The 16,771-nt window shown below is 51.2% G+C and overlaps 7 protein-coding genes across 7 annotated transcripts; 1 reads left to right on the forward strand and 6 right to left on the reverse strand.

The window, feature by feature from the left end:
- The first annotated feature begins 88 nt into the window (after positions 1-88).
- BDW74DRAFT_141364 (uncharacterized protein) lies at positions 89-1,971 on the forward strand. The gene is made up of 2 exons (XM_073722532.1): positions 89-144; positions 200-1,971. Exon 2 carries the CDS (start codon positions 219-221, stop codon positions 1,623-1,625), a length of 1,407 nt encoding a protein of 468 aa, XP_073589239.1. The 5' UTR covers positions 89-144; positions 200-218; the 3' UTR covers positions 1,626-1,971.
- A 38-nt stretch (positions 1,972-2,009) lies between these two features.
- On the reverse strand, positions 2,010-3,423 carry BDW74DRAFT_164419 (uncharacterized protein; the record flags this gene model as incomplete). The annotated part of the gene is made up of 5 exons (XM_073726257.1): positions 2,010-2,044; positions 2,108-2,330; positions 2,363-2,617; positions 2,677-2,763; positions 3,409-3,423. The coding sequence occupies 5 exons, from the start codon at positions 3,421-3,423 to the stop codon at positions 2,010-2,012; spliced, it is 615 nt and encodes a 204-aa protein (XP_073589240.1).
- Positions 3,424-4,320: 897 nt separating this feature from the next.
- BDW74DRAFT_171984 (uncharacterized protein) lies at positions 4,321-5,310 on the reverse strand (the record flags this gene model as incomplete). Its single annotated transcript, XM_073727413.1, has 4 exons — positions 4,321-4,476; positions 4,563-4,785; positions 4,864-5,054; positions 5,110-5,310. The coding sequence occupies 4 exons, from the start codon at positions 5,308-5,310 to the stop codon at positions 4,321-4,323; spliced, it is 771 nt and encodes a 256-aa protein (XP_073589241.1).
- A 2,176-nt stretch (positions 5,311-7,486) lies between these two features.
- Positions 7,487-8,816, reverse strand: BDW74DRAFT_135 (HpcH/HpaI aldolase family protein). Its single transcript, XM_073722368.1, has 6 exons — positions 8,652-8,816; positions 8,460-8,580; positions 8,268-8,396; positions 8,003-8,225; positions 7,871-7,939; positions 7,487-7,818 (listed from the first exon to the last, which is right to left on the reverse strand). Exons 1-6 carry the CDS (start codon positions 8,717-8,719, stop codon positions 7,664-7,666), a joined length of 765 nt encoding a protein of 254 aa, XP_073589242.1. The 5' UTR covers positions 8,720-8,816; the 3' UTR covers positions 7,487-7,663.
- Positions 8,817-11,704: 2,888 nt separating this feature from the next.
- BDW74DRAFT_171986 (J domain-containing protein) lies at positions 11,705-12,360 on the reverse strand (the record flags this gene model as incomplete). The annotated part of the gene is made up of 2 exons (XM_073727414.1): positions 11,705-12,136; positions 12,193-12,360. 2 exons carry the CDS (start codon positions 12,358-12,360, stop codon positions 11,705-11,707), a joined length of 600 nt encoding a protein of 199 aa, XP_073589243.1.
- A 1,549-nt stretch (positions 12,361-13,909) lies between these two features.
- BDW74DRAFT_171987 (uncharacterized protein) lies at positions 13,910-14,704 on the reverse strand (the record flags this gene model as incomplete). The annotated part of the gene is made up of 1 exon (XM_073727415.1): positions 13,910-14,704. The coding sequence occupies one exon, from the start codon at positions 14,702-14,704 to the stop codon at positions 13,910-13,912; it is 795 nt and encodes a 264-aa protein (XP_073589244.1).
- Positions 14,705-15,219: 515 nt separating this feature from the next.
- Positions 15,220-16,094, reverse strand: BDW74DRAFT_171988 (uncharacterized protein; the record flags this gene model as incomplete). Its single annotated transcript, XM_073727416.1, has 2 exons — positions 15,220-15,858; positions 15,927-16,094. 2 exons carry the CDS (start codon positions 16,092-16,094, stop codon positions 15,220-15,222), a joined length of 807 nt encoding a protein of 268 aa, XP_073589245.1.
- Positions 16,095-16,771: the final 677 nt, after the last annotated feature.

Below are 16,771 nucleotides of genomic sequence, written 5' to 3' on the forward strand. Positions count from 1 at the left end.
CCCGGCCAGGTTCCCGAGTCCCCACTGTTCATTCGTACGGATACAGTTTTTCCTCGAGATCGCTTGGTGATAAACATCCCGTTTGCATTGAAGAGCCTTCCAGGACTTAGCTCCCATTTCCCATATACCCTGACTCGTTGGAAGGTACTTTCCCTGTGCTGATCCTTCTTCTTTTCTGACGTTAAGCCCCGATCAATAGCCAAGCCCTCAGCGACAAGATGTCAATAGCGAATCAAGCTGAAGTCGACGCCCAATTGAGGTTCCTCGCGCAGCTGTACTACCCAAACCTTCCTGCAAACGAAGCGTATACCGCATACTGCACCGCCGTCGTCGAGCATGTAGCTGGTGCTGCGGGTCCTGCCTGCGATGTCGCACTTGATGTGATGGAGGCCTGGGCTCTGGTCAAGTGCCCTGGATTGATCCGCTTTATTTGTTCAGGCCGCCTAGGCAAGAAGTGCGTGGAACGACTCGCCGACTATTTTCGGGGCCTTTCGGCAGATCCACAGTCTGCACCCGGCAATCTTACGGCGGGCGAGAAAGAGCTCTCGGCTCAGGTTGCGGCGAAGATTTTGAAACATCTTGAAGCAGATGCCCTAAATCAGGCGAGCGCAGTTTCTGAAGTCGTTGAGACAGTGGCAGCGGGTGTTAGCCTGCCTGCTGAAAGCATGAGGGGTGTTCCGAAGGATACCGCGGCCAATGCTGTGTCGGAAGCTCCGGCCAGTGCCAGCTCCAGCGCCGCGGAGTCACTCTTCGATCGAATCAACTACCTGGAGTGCTGGAACACCGCCTTGCGGACAATCCAAACTGCCCAGGCGCAACAGATAATCAAAGCCCTGAATGTCATCGCCGACCATCTCGGTGACAGAAACTGTATCGCTGTCATGGGCGCCGGAGGTCCCGATGGCTTTGCCCGACCGATCTACGACCTGATCAAAATAAAGATCAACAAGGTCGAGGCAGCGGACCGCAAGAATCATCGTTTCTTCATCTACCACGACTCCAACAATTGGCACGGGGCATTTGAAAGGTTAACAAGCGAGAATCCACTGCCATCGGAGTTTATTAACCACCCTTGCGATGATCTCGACCATGTTTGTCTATTCATGCGTGAAGTCAGGCAAAAGCTCATCAGAAAGGACAAGAAGCGCGGAAAGGCCATGACCTTTCACCTACTTATTCCCTCGTGGTCGAAGCTCCAGATTAAAGAGCCGCTGCACTTTCCGGAAGATCTTTACCCTCTGCAAATTGAAGGCTTGAAGCACAAAGGCAAGGACCAAGTCGAGTTCAATCTCCCAGCCGCGCCCGCCGGACTTCTTCACGGGGTATCCAATGTCCTTGATCCCAACAACTGGAACACAATCGCAGGGGGGACCGGTGCCGCGGTAACGGGGCCGGCAGTCGGTTGGGGGGTTAACGGCGCATGTCTCGCTCTCGGCATTGGTTTGGGCACACTTACGGGAGCGGGAATGCTCCTTGCGATTCCGATGTGGATGGGGACCGCACCGTTCGCTATGGCCACGTCGGGTCCGGTCATTCATAACACCATTTATGATGCGCTGTGTGAAGAGGACCCGAGGGTGCTAGGGTCTGGGGAGCGCCTGCAGGTGCGGCGGCAGCGTGTGTGAAGGGGATGTTTCTGGTGTACCTGGATGAAGTGGTCCATTTTGGCTAATGCTTTGGTTTTGTCCAACATGTTTTGTGGTTGTCGGCTGAGTTAGGTTTCGCTGTTTTCTGATTTCTTCCGCCAGACATGGCCCTTGGTAGACACCTTTGAGTAAGACGATCCCATTCTTCTCCTGAACGCTCTGTAGTCAACATGGCAGGGCCATCAACAGTATGATATATCTTCGTCTCCTTCATGTGACGTGCATTAAGGACCAGATACACTTCGGAATTAATACCGCCATAGCCGGTGCCCCTTTTCCACACCCGATTAGTACAGCGCGGTTTCAAATGAGATCGGGTTAAAATCCGTCTACTGAGAGTCATAGTGTCATATACACCTTGTTTCAATAGTACTTTGTATTCGGAGGAAGACCCTCCCCTTAGTCCTCTTTCTAGGATCAAACCAGTTAGTATTTACACTACACAGCACGGCACGGGGAACATTCCAGTGCCTCGCCAAATTCTTTGACAAGTTTGATCTTAAACTCGCAGTCACTCCGCTCCTTCTCTCCAAACTCCATAAACGTCGTCGACACATCAAAGTCGATCCAGACCAGCCTAGTCGTCTTTGGCCTAGTGTCGTCCCGAACGAGCAGCAGGTTCTTGGGATAGATGTCCTCGTGGAAAACGCCTCCCTTGTGGATCTCTTTCATGCCTTGCACGGCCTGAGGGTAAACAGCGCTTCAACATAATTGACGTAATTCAGACTCTCGGCGTTGGGGAGATATTCGAGCAAGATTGCACTCGGGTGGAACTTGTTATCCGTAAAGTGATTAAGAAAAGGTTTAAAGGTAGTGGGGTTGACGCGCTCAATAACGCCGTAGAAACGAGGGACGAAGCCGCGCTCGCAGACCCCCGCCACTGAAAGGTTCTTGTACGCGTTGCGCTCACAGCGGAAGCGGTTCAGGCTTCGGCCGTTCTCGCTGTAGCCGGGGTCGCCATCGTCGTGATACTGTTTGAAATATTAGCAATAAATACGAGGCAGAGAAACTGATACAGCAAAGACCTTACCACCTTCATGGCGTACTTTTCGCCATCAATAGTCACCTCGAAGATTGCAGAAGCATCGGAACTTGTGATCTCTCGGCTGATGTGAATCTTTGAGAGATCAGCCGGCTATGACTTGATGACTTGATTGATGACATTTTGATGGTTATTGCGTTTCATGCAGATACTGCAGGTGGTAGTTGCAATTTAAAGTCAAAACATGGGGGTGGCAATGAGTTATGTAAGCCATATAGATGTGTCACTCCTCAATCTTTCACCTGCTCATTCACCCATACTTCTTTCTGGTCTGAGTGCCTTTTGCTTGAGCTATGCCATGTCCCAAGCTCCTTTCTCACCTGAAGCTTCAAATCTGCCCGGTCATTTCAACTTCCTATAGCCACATCATACAAACCAACAACTCCTCCCCGAGCAACACATCTTGAAAAGCCGCTGCTTTTTCCAGTCTCTACTACCCCAGCTATAGTCTGCTTTTCTCTTTCTTCCTACCCTCATTCTCCAGCAAAATGTCCGACCAAACTCTGCTCGCGTACCTCTCCGCCGCCCTCCCCATCCGCGCTACAACACCATGGACCGACAGGACAGACACACCCTGGGCCGCGTCCGAAACCACCGAAATAAGTACCTGGACAGAATTCAGCTACGCGACTATAGTCCAACAATACGGCGCCCTGCTTAACACCGCCAGAATCGCACCCGAGCAAGTCTTCTCTCCCCCCCCCGGGCGCAATCACCCACCACGGCGACGTCCATTTCTTCCGCGTCCGGCTCACCGAGTACGTCCTACCTCGCATACGACGATCTCTGCTAGCCGGATTCACCGAGCTTCAGCGTCAACCTCAACTTCAAGAGCAGTGGCCCCGCCTCATCCCACTCACCGTTGATGGCGGGCAGCGCAGCGTGGTACGTGAGCAGGGACAAGGAATTCCGCTCAGCAGACCACGCGTTCATTACTCTTGACGCGCAGAGTGCGACAGCGCCAAACCGCGCACCTGGATGCTTTAAGGTCTCGTAGAAATAGCGCGCTGATCACCGGTATTTAAATAATGAAAACAAGGTCAATGCGTACGAGAAAGCCCTAGCCCAGGTGAATTGGTATATGCGGCAATATGGCGCGCGATATGGGTTTATTCTGAGTAATGAGGAGATGCTTGCCGTTAAGCGCTTGGATAAGAATGGGCATCTGGCTGTTTCTGAGCCTGTTTTGTGGGCTGATGCCGCGGCTGCTGATGGAATTGGAACCGGAACTAGAACTGCGGCTGGGCAGCTCTCGGTTGTGATGGGGATTTGGTACGTTGGGATGTTGGCGGCGGATGAGGAGAACTGGCGTTTGTGATGGTCTGCTGTTTCCATGAACTTGGGCATTCAAGTTGATGGGTGTTCTTTATTTTTGTCGTGTCTACTGCTGCAGCAAATCGTCCATGGTGGATTCAGCTGAGACACCTTCTTCAATTGGTCGCAGAGAACGCAGATTCAAGTTATTTCAATCCACATCAAAATCACACCTTTACCTCTCGCCTCATCTCAACCTCTGCATTGAAAGCACTACCGTAATGCCGAGATGGACTAGTGCTTTTAGTGCCTGATCAGTCTTGCACAATCATTATACCGCACCATAGTCTGCCCAACCAACACCCCCATTCCACACCCTCACCAGTCAACGTCCGTCTGCTTCTCTTTCCACTCCCTCGCCTTCTGCTCCCACGCCGCACAATCCTCACACAGTTCCCCATACCAATACCTCCCCCCAAGCGCCGTAAGGACAACCCTCGGTTCAACGCTCAGCACCTCACTCCTCACCGCATCCTTAATCAGCTTCAGCAGTATATCGCGCACTCCAGCGCTCGGGTCACTGCGCCGCACCATAATGCACAACTCCAACTTGCCCAGACCGGTGAACTGCCCAGTGCATCAACGACCTCTTTCCACCGCGCCATATTCTGCTCGTCCTTCCAGTCGAACCGGTGGCGGTGGAAAGGGGGCGAGACAAGGGTTAGACAGCGGATGAGGTGTAGGTTGGACTGAGGCATGCGCTTCGCCGCCTCGAGGATCGTGCGTGGGTTCTCGATGTAGAAGGTATTTATTCTATACAGGGTCGGGAGAGTTTCGTTGTAGCTGTCCACGAGGCACATTCTGTTAGTCAGAGTACTCTTAACCACCTCGGTAGTAGATTATGAGGCGGGGTTGACATACATCCGCCAACAAGTCCTCAACATCGCACCAACCCTGAGTCCCACCTTCTCATGCGGCAGGGGCTTTTCTAGAACCTGCGTAATGCGGTCACCGCCGAACATACGCGTCGTACACTGCTCATGACTAGCGAGTCTGCAGTTCCGGCAAAGTTCGCCTTGCACCGTTTGTCCAAGCTGCTCCATTTGCCGGCGCTTGCAGAGAAAGCTGCGGAATGCGGCCGCGGCTGCCGACGAATAAGATGTGTACGGGCACCGAGAAGGTGAAGATCTCGGCGTAGATTATCTCGCGGAGCTCGGGCGGGAGTCGGAAGAAGAGGGACTCGTCTTGGCTGTAGAGGTGTGTTCGAGCTGCGGGGGAGGGGTCCGGGGCGGATGATGGTGCGGGTGCTTTCTTGCTTTTGTGTGTCCAGCCGTGGGCAGTGCGCTTGCGCTTGCGAGTTGGAGCCATGGTCGGGTTGTTTGGGTTGGATGAGGATGATGGGGGGAAAGAATGGGGCGAGAGGTGGGAGGTGGGATGGAGAAGCAAGGCAGCGGATCTTTTAGCAGTGTTACTATACTGACTAGGGACTCGGAACGTTAACCTGCTCTATACGCCATTGTGCGAGATTCCCGCTTAAGCCTTGTCAAGAACCTTATATCCCTCGCCATATCTTTCCATGTCATTCATCACGCCGTAATCGCTGCTCCATCCAAAATGAACCTGAGCGGGATATTGCTTGTTTGGTTGGTCTTGAAATACTATCAAATATGGCTTGGTGCACTTACTACTGGTAGTAATGTGGTTGAACTGGACCAATCCGGTCTCGAGATCAGGAAAGCCATCGATCGGTGAGACTTGGGTAGATGGGGATGAAGGTGGTGTGTTGATGATTCGGACATGGCCTTGTTTAATAGCGATATATGCCCATTAGTAACAGAATACTTTAAAATTCTTATGGTTAAGCCTACCAAGACGTTTGCTTCTTGAACGTTTGTAGTACCGGAAGATACCCCATACAGCAAGAATAAAGGTTGGGATTGTGAAGATCATCGTGATGAACGAGACTGCTTCTTCGATGGACCAGGACATAACGCCCTAAAACCGGTTTCGTTTTGCCCAGGCCTGAACCGGGGACTACTCGACACTGGACGAATTCTATCGCTGATTAAAAGATCTTCGAACGGAGATGCCCTCAAGCCCAGACAACTGGTTACGATATTCCAGCAAGCAGAGCCCTGTAGATGTTGAGTCGGTGGAGCAAGACGTCAGAAAAGTCAGCGGGGGTGTACTTGAAGAAACAATTTAATGTAGACTCGAAGGTCCCGAATTAACAAGCGGACAGTGACAGAAAAGGGCGCAGGTACCGGCCTAAGCGCGGTAATTGCTTTTCTCTGACAGTGACAGTGACCCGGTGAGTGAGTGCTAAAGATGCCTCCAGATTTTGAGGTCTGGGCCGTTCGAGCCCAGGCACGACGAGGGTCTCGTTCTCTTGTTACTGGTAGGCAACAAGGAAAAAGTGAGCTTATGCAGGGAAAGGAGCTCTGGGGTGAGCTTTCTAGTTCAGGGGGACATAGCCTTGGGGCGCCCGGGTCATGAAAGCAAGGGCCCCTGGGTTCGAGAAGATGCAGGTGGACAATCTAGGAAAATGAGGCGTGCAGAAGACAAGAAATGTCAGGTCTATCAAAGATTTCTACCGTCCAGCTGACGGGTCGCGGTGACGTTGCACAGCCGCTTCGTATCGGAGTGATGAGCCCGCAATCTTGGGGAGCAGCAGGGGCCTGACGGTAGGAATTGGAAGTATAATAATACAGCAAGAGGATGCATGTATGTTTCAAGGTTCGAGCCTCACCAAATCAGAGAAACGTCGACTTCCTGCGGTTTGATCCATGATTTCAGATATATTGGCACTCTAGTGATGGTAGTAGGGGATGTAAGGCCCCGAGGCTTCCAAGTGAGGCTGCGCGCTGGGACCCGAGCGTTCCGATCAAGAGGCCAGGGTGTACCTAAGGGTCTGCGCAACAAGAATCAGGTCCACTCCCACGTGGAAAAGGTTTATGGAGGCCTGGGTCAGGTCCAAGTCCAGGTCTATATCTAGGTCCGGATCTAGACTCTGCGATCTGGCCATGATTTGTTCTGCAAGGCTCTGTGGCTGGGGTTGTCGGGGCGGCACGAGCCCACACCTTGTGAAGTTGTGAGTAGCGGTGACGACCAGGTCTGGACCATGACAGTCAATGTATGTTTCTAGCTGCTTTTATGGTGTTCATTGTAGGTCGCTTATCGACTCGCCTGGTCGATGCCTATCCAGGCAGTCGACTTCTGACCACCTGCAGAATAGCTCGGACCTTGTCTTTCTGGTACCAGGAGGACGCCGCTCCAGTCGCTACGAGCTCATCGCAACTCTGCTGTTAGCATATCTGAGTTAGTTTGGCAAAATCTCGACTAAATCCAGAGCTGTGTATACAGGTAGTCCGATTTAGTGTCCAAAAAGAACCCTAGGGGTGCACCCTGGGAGTGCGAAAAGGGGCAACCGGTAGTCCGTACTAATTTCAACCCACCACAACGCCCTTAAATTCGTTTTAAGTCGGGACAAAATGATCCTAGACATGTAGAAGCAAACAAAAAAGAATCAGGAGCAAAAAGAGAAGCTGAACGGGGTGGTCAAACCCCTAACCTTGAGATTAAGAGTCTCACGCTCTGCCGATTGAGCTAGCCCGGCTGCTATTGGTTGAAGGGCTGGCTACTAGTTTGTTCTATTAAGACCCAGCTAAACATAGTAGCGTAGTAGCGTACCAGCACTTATTCCTATCTAGCGACCGAGTCTTCAGTATCCATCACGAGGCTTTCCTCCCTCAACCTGTCCACTCGCAACTCCCAGCTCACGCAGCATCCCACTTCCCAGGACACCAACATCTGTAGTGATAGAGACCATATTGAATCCTTGCGCGATGCGCCTCTGTGCGTCGTTGCCGTCCGAGCCTGTGTCATGGTCAGATATATATTTCGCCAACCGCCGGTCGCGGACACCTACAGAAAATAGCAGCCTCATGTTCCTCCCCGCCCCGCTGCACACCGATCTGCTTTGCAAGATCGAACGGACCTTTACTCGTCAACCCACGTGCCCCCTCCAAAGTTAATACCATCCAGTATCCAGGCAACTCACCAATGAGAACCCCATCCAACCCCTCAACAGCCGCAATCTCTTCCACGCTCGCCAACCCGCCCTTTGACTTAATCTGCACAAAGACCAAAGTGTTCTTGTCCGCACCCGTATCGTACTCCGCCCCCGACACCTCGGGGAACGAGTGCAGGGCGAATATTAGCCTGTACCCGCGTGTTCCTTGTGGCGGGTACTTGCAGTAGCTGACGATCTTTCTGGCGTCCTCCTAACGGCGACGTATTAGCCAAAGGTATATTGGTTAACTTACCGGAGAGTGACACATGGGTGTGAGAATGCCATGAGCCCCCGCGTCAAGGGCCCGCTTGATCAGCCATTCCTCGCCCCAGGGGACGCGGACGATGGGGCTGGCGCCTTCGGAGGCGACGGCGTTGTTGAGCTATAATATCCTATCAGCGTCAAGCTCCCAGGGGGTGTGTGAATGGGTGTTTGGCGGCGGCACCTTGTAATAATCCTTATCCGAAATCAGCCCGTGCTCTGCGTTGACGAGGACCCAGCTGAACCGGTTTGCGTGCTGGGCCGTGGAGAGCAGGATTGTCTTTGCGACGCCCGCGCCGGGGAGCCTGTCGCGGCGACTTAGGATTTGTTTCGAAGGCAATTTTGTAGTTAGGGGGTGAGTTGAGTAGTGACGTACGTAAGCCAGAACCCGTAGGCCGTGGTACCCTTTTGCGGGGCGGTGGCGAGGGCTGTGTTGAGGGCCATTTTCGATCAATGCACTCGATAATAAGGTGGAAGTGTATGTATAAGGGATTATGGAAATGTTGGTGTCGGGGAGGTGAAGCTCGAGGACAGATGTTGGGATGGCGGGGAGGTGGGTTGGGTTCCCCGCAGCTGCTCAGGAATAACTAATAAAGGGCCTCGGGCGCTCGGCCTTGCTCCGAAGACGCTCGGGGTACGGGCTAATGGCCCCCGAGCATGACATCGGAAAAGTATCCGAGTTCCGGCGGATGTCATACCAAGATATCAAATCAAGATTAGGTACAAGTAGTAGTGCTTATGGTTTTGGAAAACATTAGTCGTGTGGTCATTGTTCTTTAGTCCTATTTACGAAGTACTTGGGTCCTAAGCACTGCGTTCTCGACGCAGAACATACCATACCTAGAGTGATAACACTATGCCGGGGTCTAGAGTCAGTTTTATGTATCCGACCGTGTTGACGATCATCTTTTGTGCAAGCCAAGTCGGATGCCGGATGCCACAAACCTCAGAACACGGCCACAAGGTTCCTCGGAAAAGCTTACTTCGTCATTAGCTCTGTATCGGTATTGGTGAGATCAGTTGGGTCCGTACTCCGTTCGGAGCCTCATCTGCTCCTCTGAGTAAAGTCGGAGTTTCCCAGTTCGAACAGGACCCATTACTTATTCTGGATGTATAGAAAAGGATATTCGATAGATCGAAATCTCTTATGATCCTCTGGGGATGTTTAGTCTATTTTTTTCCTGTTAATTTTTATATATATCTTAAAGTATGGATGGCAATGGATGGCATGGAGGATATGGCCGAGGGTTTACTTTGAAAAAGGTTAGAATTATGGTCAAAGCACCTAAATCCCGCATAATAGGGCATCTATCGGATCAAGTCTCCGAGTTTTATCTATGATATCACCCTGAACTTGCGGACAGCACCTAAACCAGCGGCACCAGCCCCTCTCTATTCATCTTCCATCCCCTTGCCCCTCTGCGTCAACATCAAGCCCTCAGACCATGTCCCGCAAACGCAAACGCACCAGCTACGGCTGAACACACAAAAAGACCAGGAATAGGGGGGAGGGAGGTGTTGTGTGCGAGGCATGTTGGGGCTGATGCGGAGTCGGATTGGTCTAGGGATATGTAGATAGGAGGGCATAGAGCTGGGTAAGGTCTGGACTGGGTTGAAACATGAAATAATCTAGTGGCTATTTCTCCGCTAGCTTGGGTTGGGCGTTTCTCTACCGGATTTACGTTACGGAAGATGATGCAGACGGGAAAACATGAAGGCAATGTACTGATATCGAATTGCAGCAATGGACTTTTTTCCTCAATGGGTAACATTTCCCATCTCTCTACCGCTAAACCCATAGTCCCTCCTCCAGAGCCATATCCAAGTTCGAGTTCTCGATGTGCGACCAGGTGCGACTTAGGGTTATCGTGGTTCGGATATGGCGGCTCGATGGGGTATCTAGGGAGAATGATAAGTAGGGTTAGTTCCAAGAATTACACAAGATATCCATGATCTGGCCCGCGGCTACAATAAGAGGTGGATATTTTAGGGATTCTTAGTAGATCAGAGTGCCCGTGCTGTTTGCGCCGGTAGTATGTCCACACAAGGAGGATGGACGGGGGTCCTGTCACGGCGAGCGTAACCACTGCGACGGTGGCTTCGCTTGACCAGGTCATTGCTTGTCGATGTGCAACCATTCGAAGAAGTAAGATTTAGAAAATGTCAAGAGAATTGTGCGCTGCATTATGACAGACGGGGATGGGTATCTATATCTATGGCAGATCTGGGCACCGGCAATTCTAAATGCTAAGCCTCACCACAATGCAGAGGCCCAACTACTGAGATTGCAGTGCATTGTTGCCATAACACACCCATGCTGGTGCCAGCCAGTCAAATGCAAACAAAATGGTGTTTCATCTGCATTGCGTTCGTATTCGTGCCATGCTGACGAACTGCGCGATGACGGACTCGTTGCTTGGACCAATGGCGAAGACCCCGAGCCCGGAGCCGACCAGGGTCAGACAGAATTTTCACGGCCAGCAAGCGATGAGGAGACGTTGACTTGCTGCCGGCTAGGCAGGAAATATTATGCGCCCAACGTCTGACGATTCAGATGGCCGTGTTGGCAATTGCTCTTTTTGAGTGACTGGAGACCCAGACCTCCTGCCGAATCGACGGCACCTTAAAAGTACCTACGGCACGGTACCTCGGTGCTATTACTAAGCCTGGTTGTCATCTATTCTAGCTTGGAGGTGAGAGAAAACTACCAAAGAAGGGTGCATCGCCTTCCAAGCTTTTCAAGAAGTACTAGAGGAGAACAGCAAGTGGGATAATAGCAGAAGGCTTGCACTGTATAAGTATACGAAGTTGATACTTTAACAAACAACGGGGTCTAATAAGAAAGAGAACTTGTATTACGTTGACGCACAGGTGTACAAAGCACTTGGGTAAGTTGCGTGCTGGGATCAGCCTGGAAAGCCAATATGGACCCCGGTCGAGGTACGAAAGTCCAAAGATCAGGCGGTCAAGAACCCATTGACAATCACAGGTAAAGAATGTAATTGCTCATGAGGTGGCGCATGCTTCACTTTCTCTTGCCATGTTCTTAGAGCTAGATGATGTCTTTGCTCATAGCAGGATGAAATTCTGTCTACCCGGCCTGAAGGCCTCGAGGTCGAATGACTATGGCAGTGCAGGAAAGGAAGGAGGAGGACAGTGACGAATGACATGCTGACTTGCTAGAAGCTGAAACTGACAGTGTAGGTAAAAACTCATGATTGTGATGTCCAAGCTTGAATGTATGGATCCTACCATACGGTAGAAGCTGTCGATAGGAACAATCACCATAACAAAAACCACATAGAAACACAATGGCCGACTAAGCGATTCCGTAATCCACCTCCTTGACCTCTCAAGTAATTGACACTCAAGGCTCGGGGTGTTTCCAGCCCGGTAGACCCCCATTATCCTCCCATTTCTTCCTAATCTCTACGCACCAAGCCAATGAGGTTTATATTCCGCCATTAGAAGCTCCAAGGCTTTAGACCACTTTTTCTCGAGGTGTCTGAGGTCTAGTTCCTTCATCTCAACATCGTATTCCTTCACGCGTCGTTCACACCACAACTCAAGTGACTCAGGTCCTCCATACATAGTCCCCGACGTCGGAATGCCGTCCAGTTCCTTTCGAAGACGTTCCAGCTCTGCTTTAGCAGTGCATAATTGCTCTTTGATAAACTTGGGATCGACGTAGATCTTCTGCTCAGAGTGCTTACGCCTAGCAGCATCCATAGAACGAAACTCGGCCAAGATACTATCGCGCTCTTTCTTTTGGGCTGCCTTGAGCTTGATTGCTGGATAGTGGTTTTCGTCGTAGTCCCGGCGCTGGACAGGATCCAAGAGGACGTGGTAGGCTTGATTGACCTGGCCGTACCGAAATTGTTAGAGCTGGTGGTTAGGACGAGGAGGCATACACTGACTCGTTGCATCTCAGTAGTCGCAGTTGGGGAAATGTTTTTATCGGGATACTTGGCCAGTGCAGTCTTTCTATAGCCCTTTGTTATGGCCGATGCGTCTGCGGTTTCCGGGATGCCGAGGATGGCATAGTAATCGGGGAGGACTGGAGCTGGGTTTGGAGCTTCGGCCATCTTGCCTGAGTGAAGGTGGTTGCAGTGAGGAGTGAAGACTGTAGGGAAGTAATGGTTAATCTCAGGCAGTCAGGCTCGCTCTTAGGGCTTTTATTTTTGCTGGCTGGACTGTTTTTCTCGTCACCGACCAGTGAATGAAATTCACTAGAATGAAAAACTCATCGTGCCACATATTCATTCACTTTGCTCTGAACTGATAGGAGTAGCTAACAAGCCGCCTGTAACTCGATTAGATTCCAGAAGAGAATACCCATTGGCTTAGACGTGGACTTTCTTTCATAAATTCTGGGTAGACTGGATTATAAAACGGAACCGCCACGGCGACCACGGCCAGAATTACAAGTAGCTTGCGCAATTTGTGATGGCTGCCTAAGCCATTCTCTTAGAATATCGTAGAATATATGGTATATGGAGCCTCCACGACTGGCAAGGTCGAAGCTCTTCTACTTCATCCTGAGCACTTCGTTGAATCAGTCAACGCAAGTGAGCTAAAGAGCCATCATCGCCGACCTCACACCCTGGGTAGGTCTGGATTGGGTCCGGTGGGGATGTTCAGTAGTGACTTGTCATATGGTTAGGTAGTCTCAGTCTTCAGTATTCACACCGCAGGCTTGACACTCAAAACTCAGGCTCTTCAAGTTCCGGTAGACGTAGTAAGTTCAAACATTCAGATGAGACTTGGAGGATGTTCAAGCCAAGGGAGAGCACTACCATAGCCTTTGCGCTTTCCCCAGAAAAGGCAGTCATTCAAACTCCGCCACTTCAAGTGCATATTACCATTGTCCCTGTCTATCCTCCCAGAGAGACTACTCAGGAACCAAGATCTACTTTTCGACGCAGAAAGAGAAGGATTATAGAGCCCGAGCCGCGCTAGACCATGGCCCTCATGATGTATCACTCGGCGTGATACTCTTGATGACCGCTTCTTTATATACTAACGGGATCGAGACTAATCAAAACGCCGTCCGATGCATACCACATCCGGTTCTACGGGGAGTCCCGACGCGTCATTATCCGCCTATCCTATATATATAGCTTACCATTATCATATCATCAAGAGCTTCATGCAAGAGGAGGCACAGCTTGGGCGATTATGTGTCCCAGCCTCGACTCTTGCCGGAGCACCTAGGTGCTTTTTCGAGATCTCCGGAGCTTTCTCTGTGTTTTTCTTTTTCTTCTGTTTTTTCCTTTTGCTCTTAGTGAGTAAAGAAAGGCCATATGCGGACATCATTGTTGAAACTTGTGCAAAACAGACCGGACTTGCAAGTTCGAACCACTCCTGTGCTGGACAGTCGGAAGCAATGTCCGCGCAGGGAGGAGGACCACGGTCGCTATCGTCTGAAGGATGTTAGACAATTTGTTGAGAGAACGGTCAGCTGGCGAGGGGACGGCAAAAATGCTTTTTTTTTTTTTTTTTCTGTGGTTTTTTGTTTTTTTTTTTTTTTTTTTTTTTTTTTTTTTTTTTTTGACGGTAGGCGAAGGAATGAGACGGAGTGACGAAGTCTCAGTACGAGCAAAACTACGAAGATAAGCGTCGGAAAAAGCAGAATCACTCATCCTCAGACCTCTTGAAGCCAGGAAAACCACCATTAGCAACCCACTGGCGATTCAGCTTCTCAAGCCTGACCTGAAACGTAGAAAAGCGGCGTTCCCTCGAGCGCGTGCGATTAGCCATACTGCGCTCAAGGAGCGCGATTTCATCACGCTTAGCTTGGACATGGAATCTCATCTCGTCGTTTCCGCCGGATGATTTCGACCATATCCGATTTGCGTTTGCGTGCGCATCGCCGTTAGCAGGGTCAGTGCAAGAAGGGGCAATGTGGGATCTAGCGAGACAAGCAGCGCGCTGAGCAGCCAACCGCTCGATCTCGGCCTCCAGCGCGGCAAGGTATGTCCTTTCGCGCTGGAGCCGGTTGATCGTGTCGGTTTGGCGCTGCTTCTCGCGTTTCTCGTGCATGAGGAAACACTCGTGGAGCGCGAGGGCCTCGATCTCGATGCGTGAGAAGACGGCTTCTTGTGCGCGCCTTTGGGCTGCCTTTTCCTCTTCTGAGAACACGGGCTCAGTTGAGGACGAAGCGTGGTTAGCAGCAGGGCTAGCATGCCTGTTCTTGCGGATATTTGGATAGATTGCAGCGTCATAATGCGCGCGCCTCGTCTCATCGATCAGCGTTCCGTAGGCTTCGCCTAGGCACTGGAACTCGGACGTTGCGTCTGGAGACGGGTTCTTGTCGGGGTGTTTGGCTTTCGCCGCGGTCTTGTAGGCCGCTTTGATGCTGGTTGCATCGGCAGTTTGGGATATGCTGAGGACTGCGTAATAGTCAACGATCACTTGGGTTTGAGCCATGGTTTTTGATGGTCAGCTTCAGTGATGGGTTGATGAGAAGAGAAAGAGGGGATGGGGGGATGCCTTGGTTATATGGTGGCCTGCCCTTAGGCGATTGAAGCTTATGGTGCTTCGGGGTGTTGATCCGGCCAGAGGTTCAGGGTGGTGTCGTCAATGATTGCGCGTCTTTACGGGGGATGAGGCCGGCGAAGGGAAGGCCCGGCGGGACTGGTAGCTTCTAGGGATCTGTCCATTGATGATGGAGCGGAAGATGAAGGATAAGGAAATGTGGCATACTGACTCTGTAGCAAGGTAATATAGGGCGGCGAGCTGCTATACTCCAGCTTGGTTGAGCTCGAGCTGACCACCTGCATGTACCAGAGTCACCTTGAACACAGTATGCACACCCACGATTCAACGGCTATGAGTCCGAGGTCCGCGGGAGAGACCCCGGCTTGAGTACCGCTTCACCGAGTAACATGCCAAATCCAGCACCCATGGGCATGCCCACTTCTCTTTTCTCTTTCCTACCTGGGCTACGTCGAGGTCCACCCCCACCTCTCAAACCCAAGGAGCACCTCAGGCCCAGCCTGCAACCTCCCAATCTCACCAATAACCCGCCCCCTCATCGTCCTCAGCATACGAACTCTCTGGTCCAGCGCCCCCGTCTCGCGCATCAAAGCCTGAAGCTCCCTCTCCATATCCTGTACCTCCTCATCAAGGACCGCAATCTCCTTATCGTGCCTCTTCTGCCGTCGTGCAATATCATCCTTATGCCGTAACAGTGATGCGGTGAACGTCACGACCCATCGCTCGTCCGCGGCCTGCTCGCGAAGAATCTGTTCCCGCTGTTTTTTGAGCTGCATGATTTGCGTTGGGAGACGGGAGAGTCTTGCTCGTGTGTTGTCGAGGAGCGTCTGTGTGCTCCGGAGTTGGTGGTAGATGCGCTGCTCGTTGGTCATGAAACTGGCTGTTTGTGCGTTAATCCGGGCGCCAGAGGGTGGTGGCTGAGTTTGCGCAGAAGCGGAGGCATGGGAAGGGGGAGGACAGGCCGGAGTGGAAGTGGGCGTGGAAGGGTGAATGTAAGCCGGGCCCGAGGAGCGTTGGCGGAATGTGCTGGAATTGTATGCTCGGCGCTTCGCATCGTCAATCAGGGTCTCGTAGGCTTCAGATATCTAGAAATAACAATAGATTAGCTTGTTCCATGGATTTTTGAGGAGCAAAAGGAAATCAAGAAACAAACGCAAACAAGACTTGCCAGCTGGAACTCCGCAGTGGCATTCGCGTCTTTGTTTCGATCGGGGTGTTTGGTTAGCGCTAGCTTCCTGTACGCGGCTTTAATAGTATTTACATCTGCAGTCCGCTGAATGCCGAGGATCGCGTGATAGTCGCAATGAGGGCGCTGTGGCATTGTTCCTGGGACTTGGCTCTAGACGCGGCGATCGACGAGGCGGGCGGCTGGGCGGGGAGCCGCACGGTGGAGACCATATCATGGCTTATCACGTGGCGTCATGTGGCTGTGCACGAACATGGGGGTACTATGATGCCTTTGAACTATACTAGCTAGGAATACTGATTAAATACTAAGGATTATTTTAAAGGTAAAGAGCGTGATAAATTCTTCTAGTTTTAAGAATGCTTTAGAGTTTTTATAGGTAAAAGCAAAGGTACTACAAATAATATTTATAGCTAAATTTATTTATTATTTAAAGGTTTAGATACATCCAAACCTGTTCGGCTTATGACTTTAGTAGTTGGAGGCCTTGAATTACTAAGAATTCTCTGCCTCAGGTGACAGCCGTACACAATGCTACCAATATATATATCACAACGTCTACCGCTTAGAATTGTACAGAAAACCCCACTTCACCGAGTAATCAAAGCAAGCCCAGCAGGCTAAAGCAGTGTATCTAGATCAGCTAAACTTGACCGTGACTAGCATCATCCTCTTGTAACCAAACACAACAACTTGCCTTCGCTAGTGATAGATTTGCCAAGCGTTTAATTTCCGAGCTTCTTTGTACTGAACCAGGCACCAGTAGGCTAGACCCTTTGCGCCCTAGCGGGGGCAGGCACCACACCCAGGGT

This window comes from Aspergillus multicolor, assembly GCF_047715735.1.
Source record: "Aspergillus multicolor strain CBS 133.54 unplaced genomic scaffold BDW74scaffold_1, whole genome shotgun sequence".
NCBI classification, from domain to species: Eukaryota; Fungi; Ascomycota; class Eurotiomycetes; order Eurotiales; family Aspergillaceae; genus Aspergillus; species Aspergillus multicolor.

What these genes read in the sequence shown, in the direction of transcription:
- BDW74DRAFT_141364 (XM_073722532.1), top strand. Translation starts at nt 219, where the DNA reads ATGTCAATAGCGAATCAAGCTGAAGTCGACGCCCAATTGAGGTTCCTC.
- BDW74DRAFT_135 (XM_073722368.1), bottom strand. Translation starts at nt 8,719, where the DNA reads ATGGCCCTCAACACAGCCCTCGCCACCGCCCCGCAAAAGGGTACCACG. An exon ending in CGGATAAGGATTATTACAAG is followed by an intron (nt 8,397 to 8,459) that starts GTGCCGCCGCCA and finishes AGGATATTATAG; the next exon opens with CTCAACAACGCCGTCGCCTC. An exon ending in ACATGAGGCTGCTATTTTCT is followed by an intron (nt 7,819 to 7,870) that starts GTAGGTGTCCGC and finishes ACCATGACACAG; the next exon opens with GCTCGGACGGCAACGACGCA.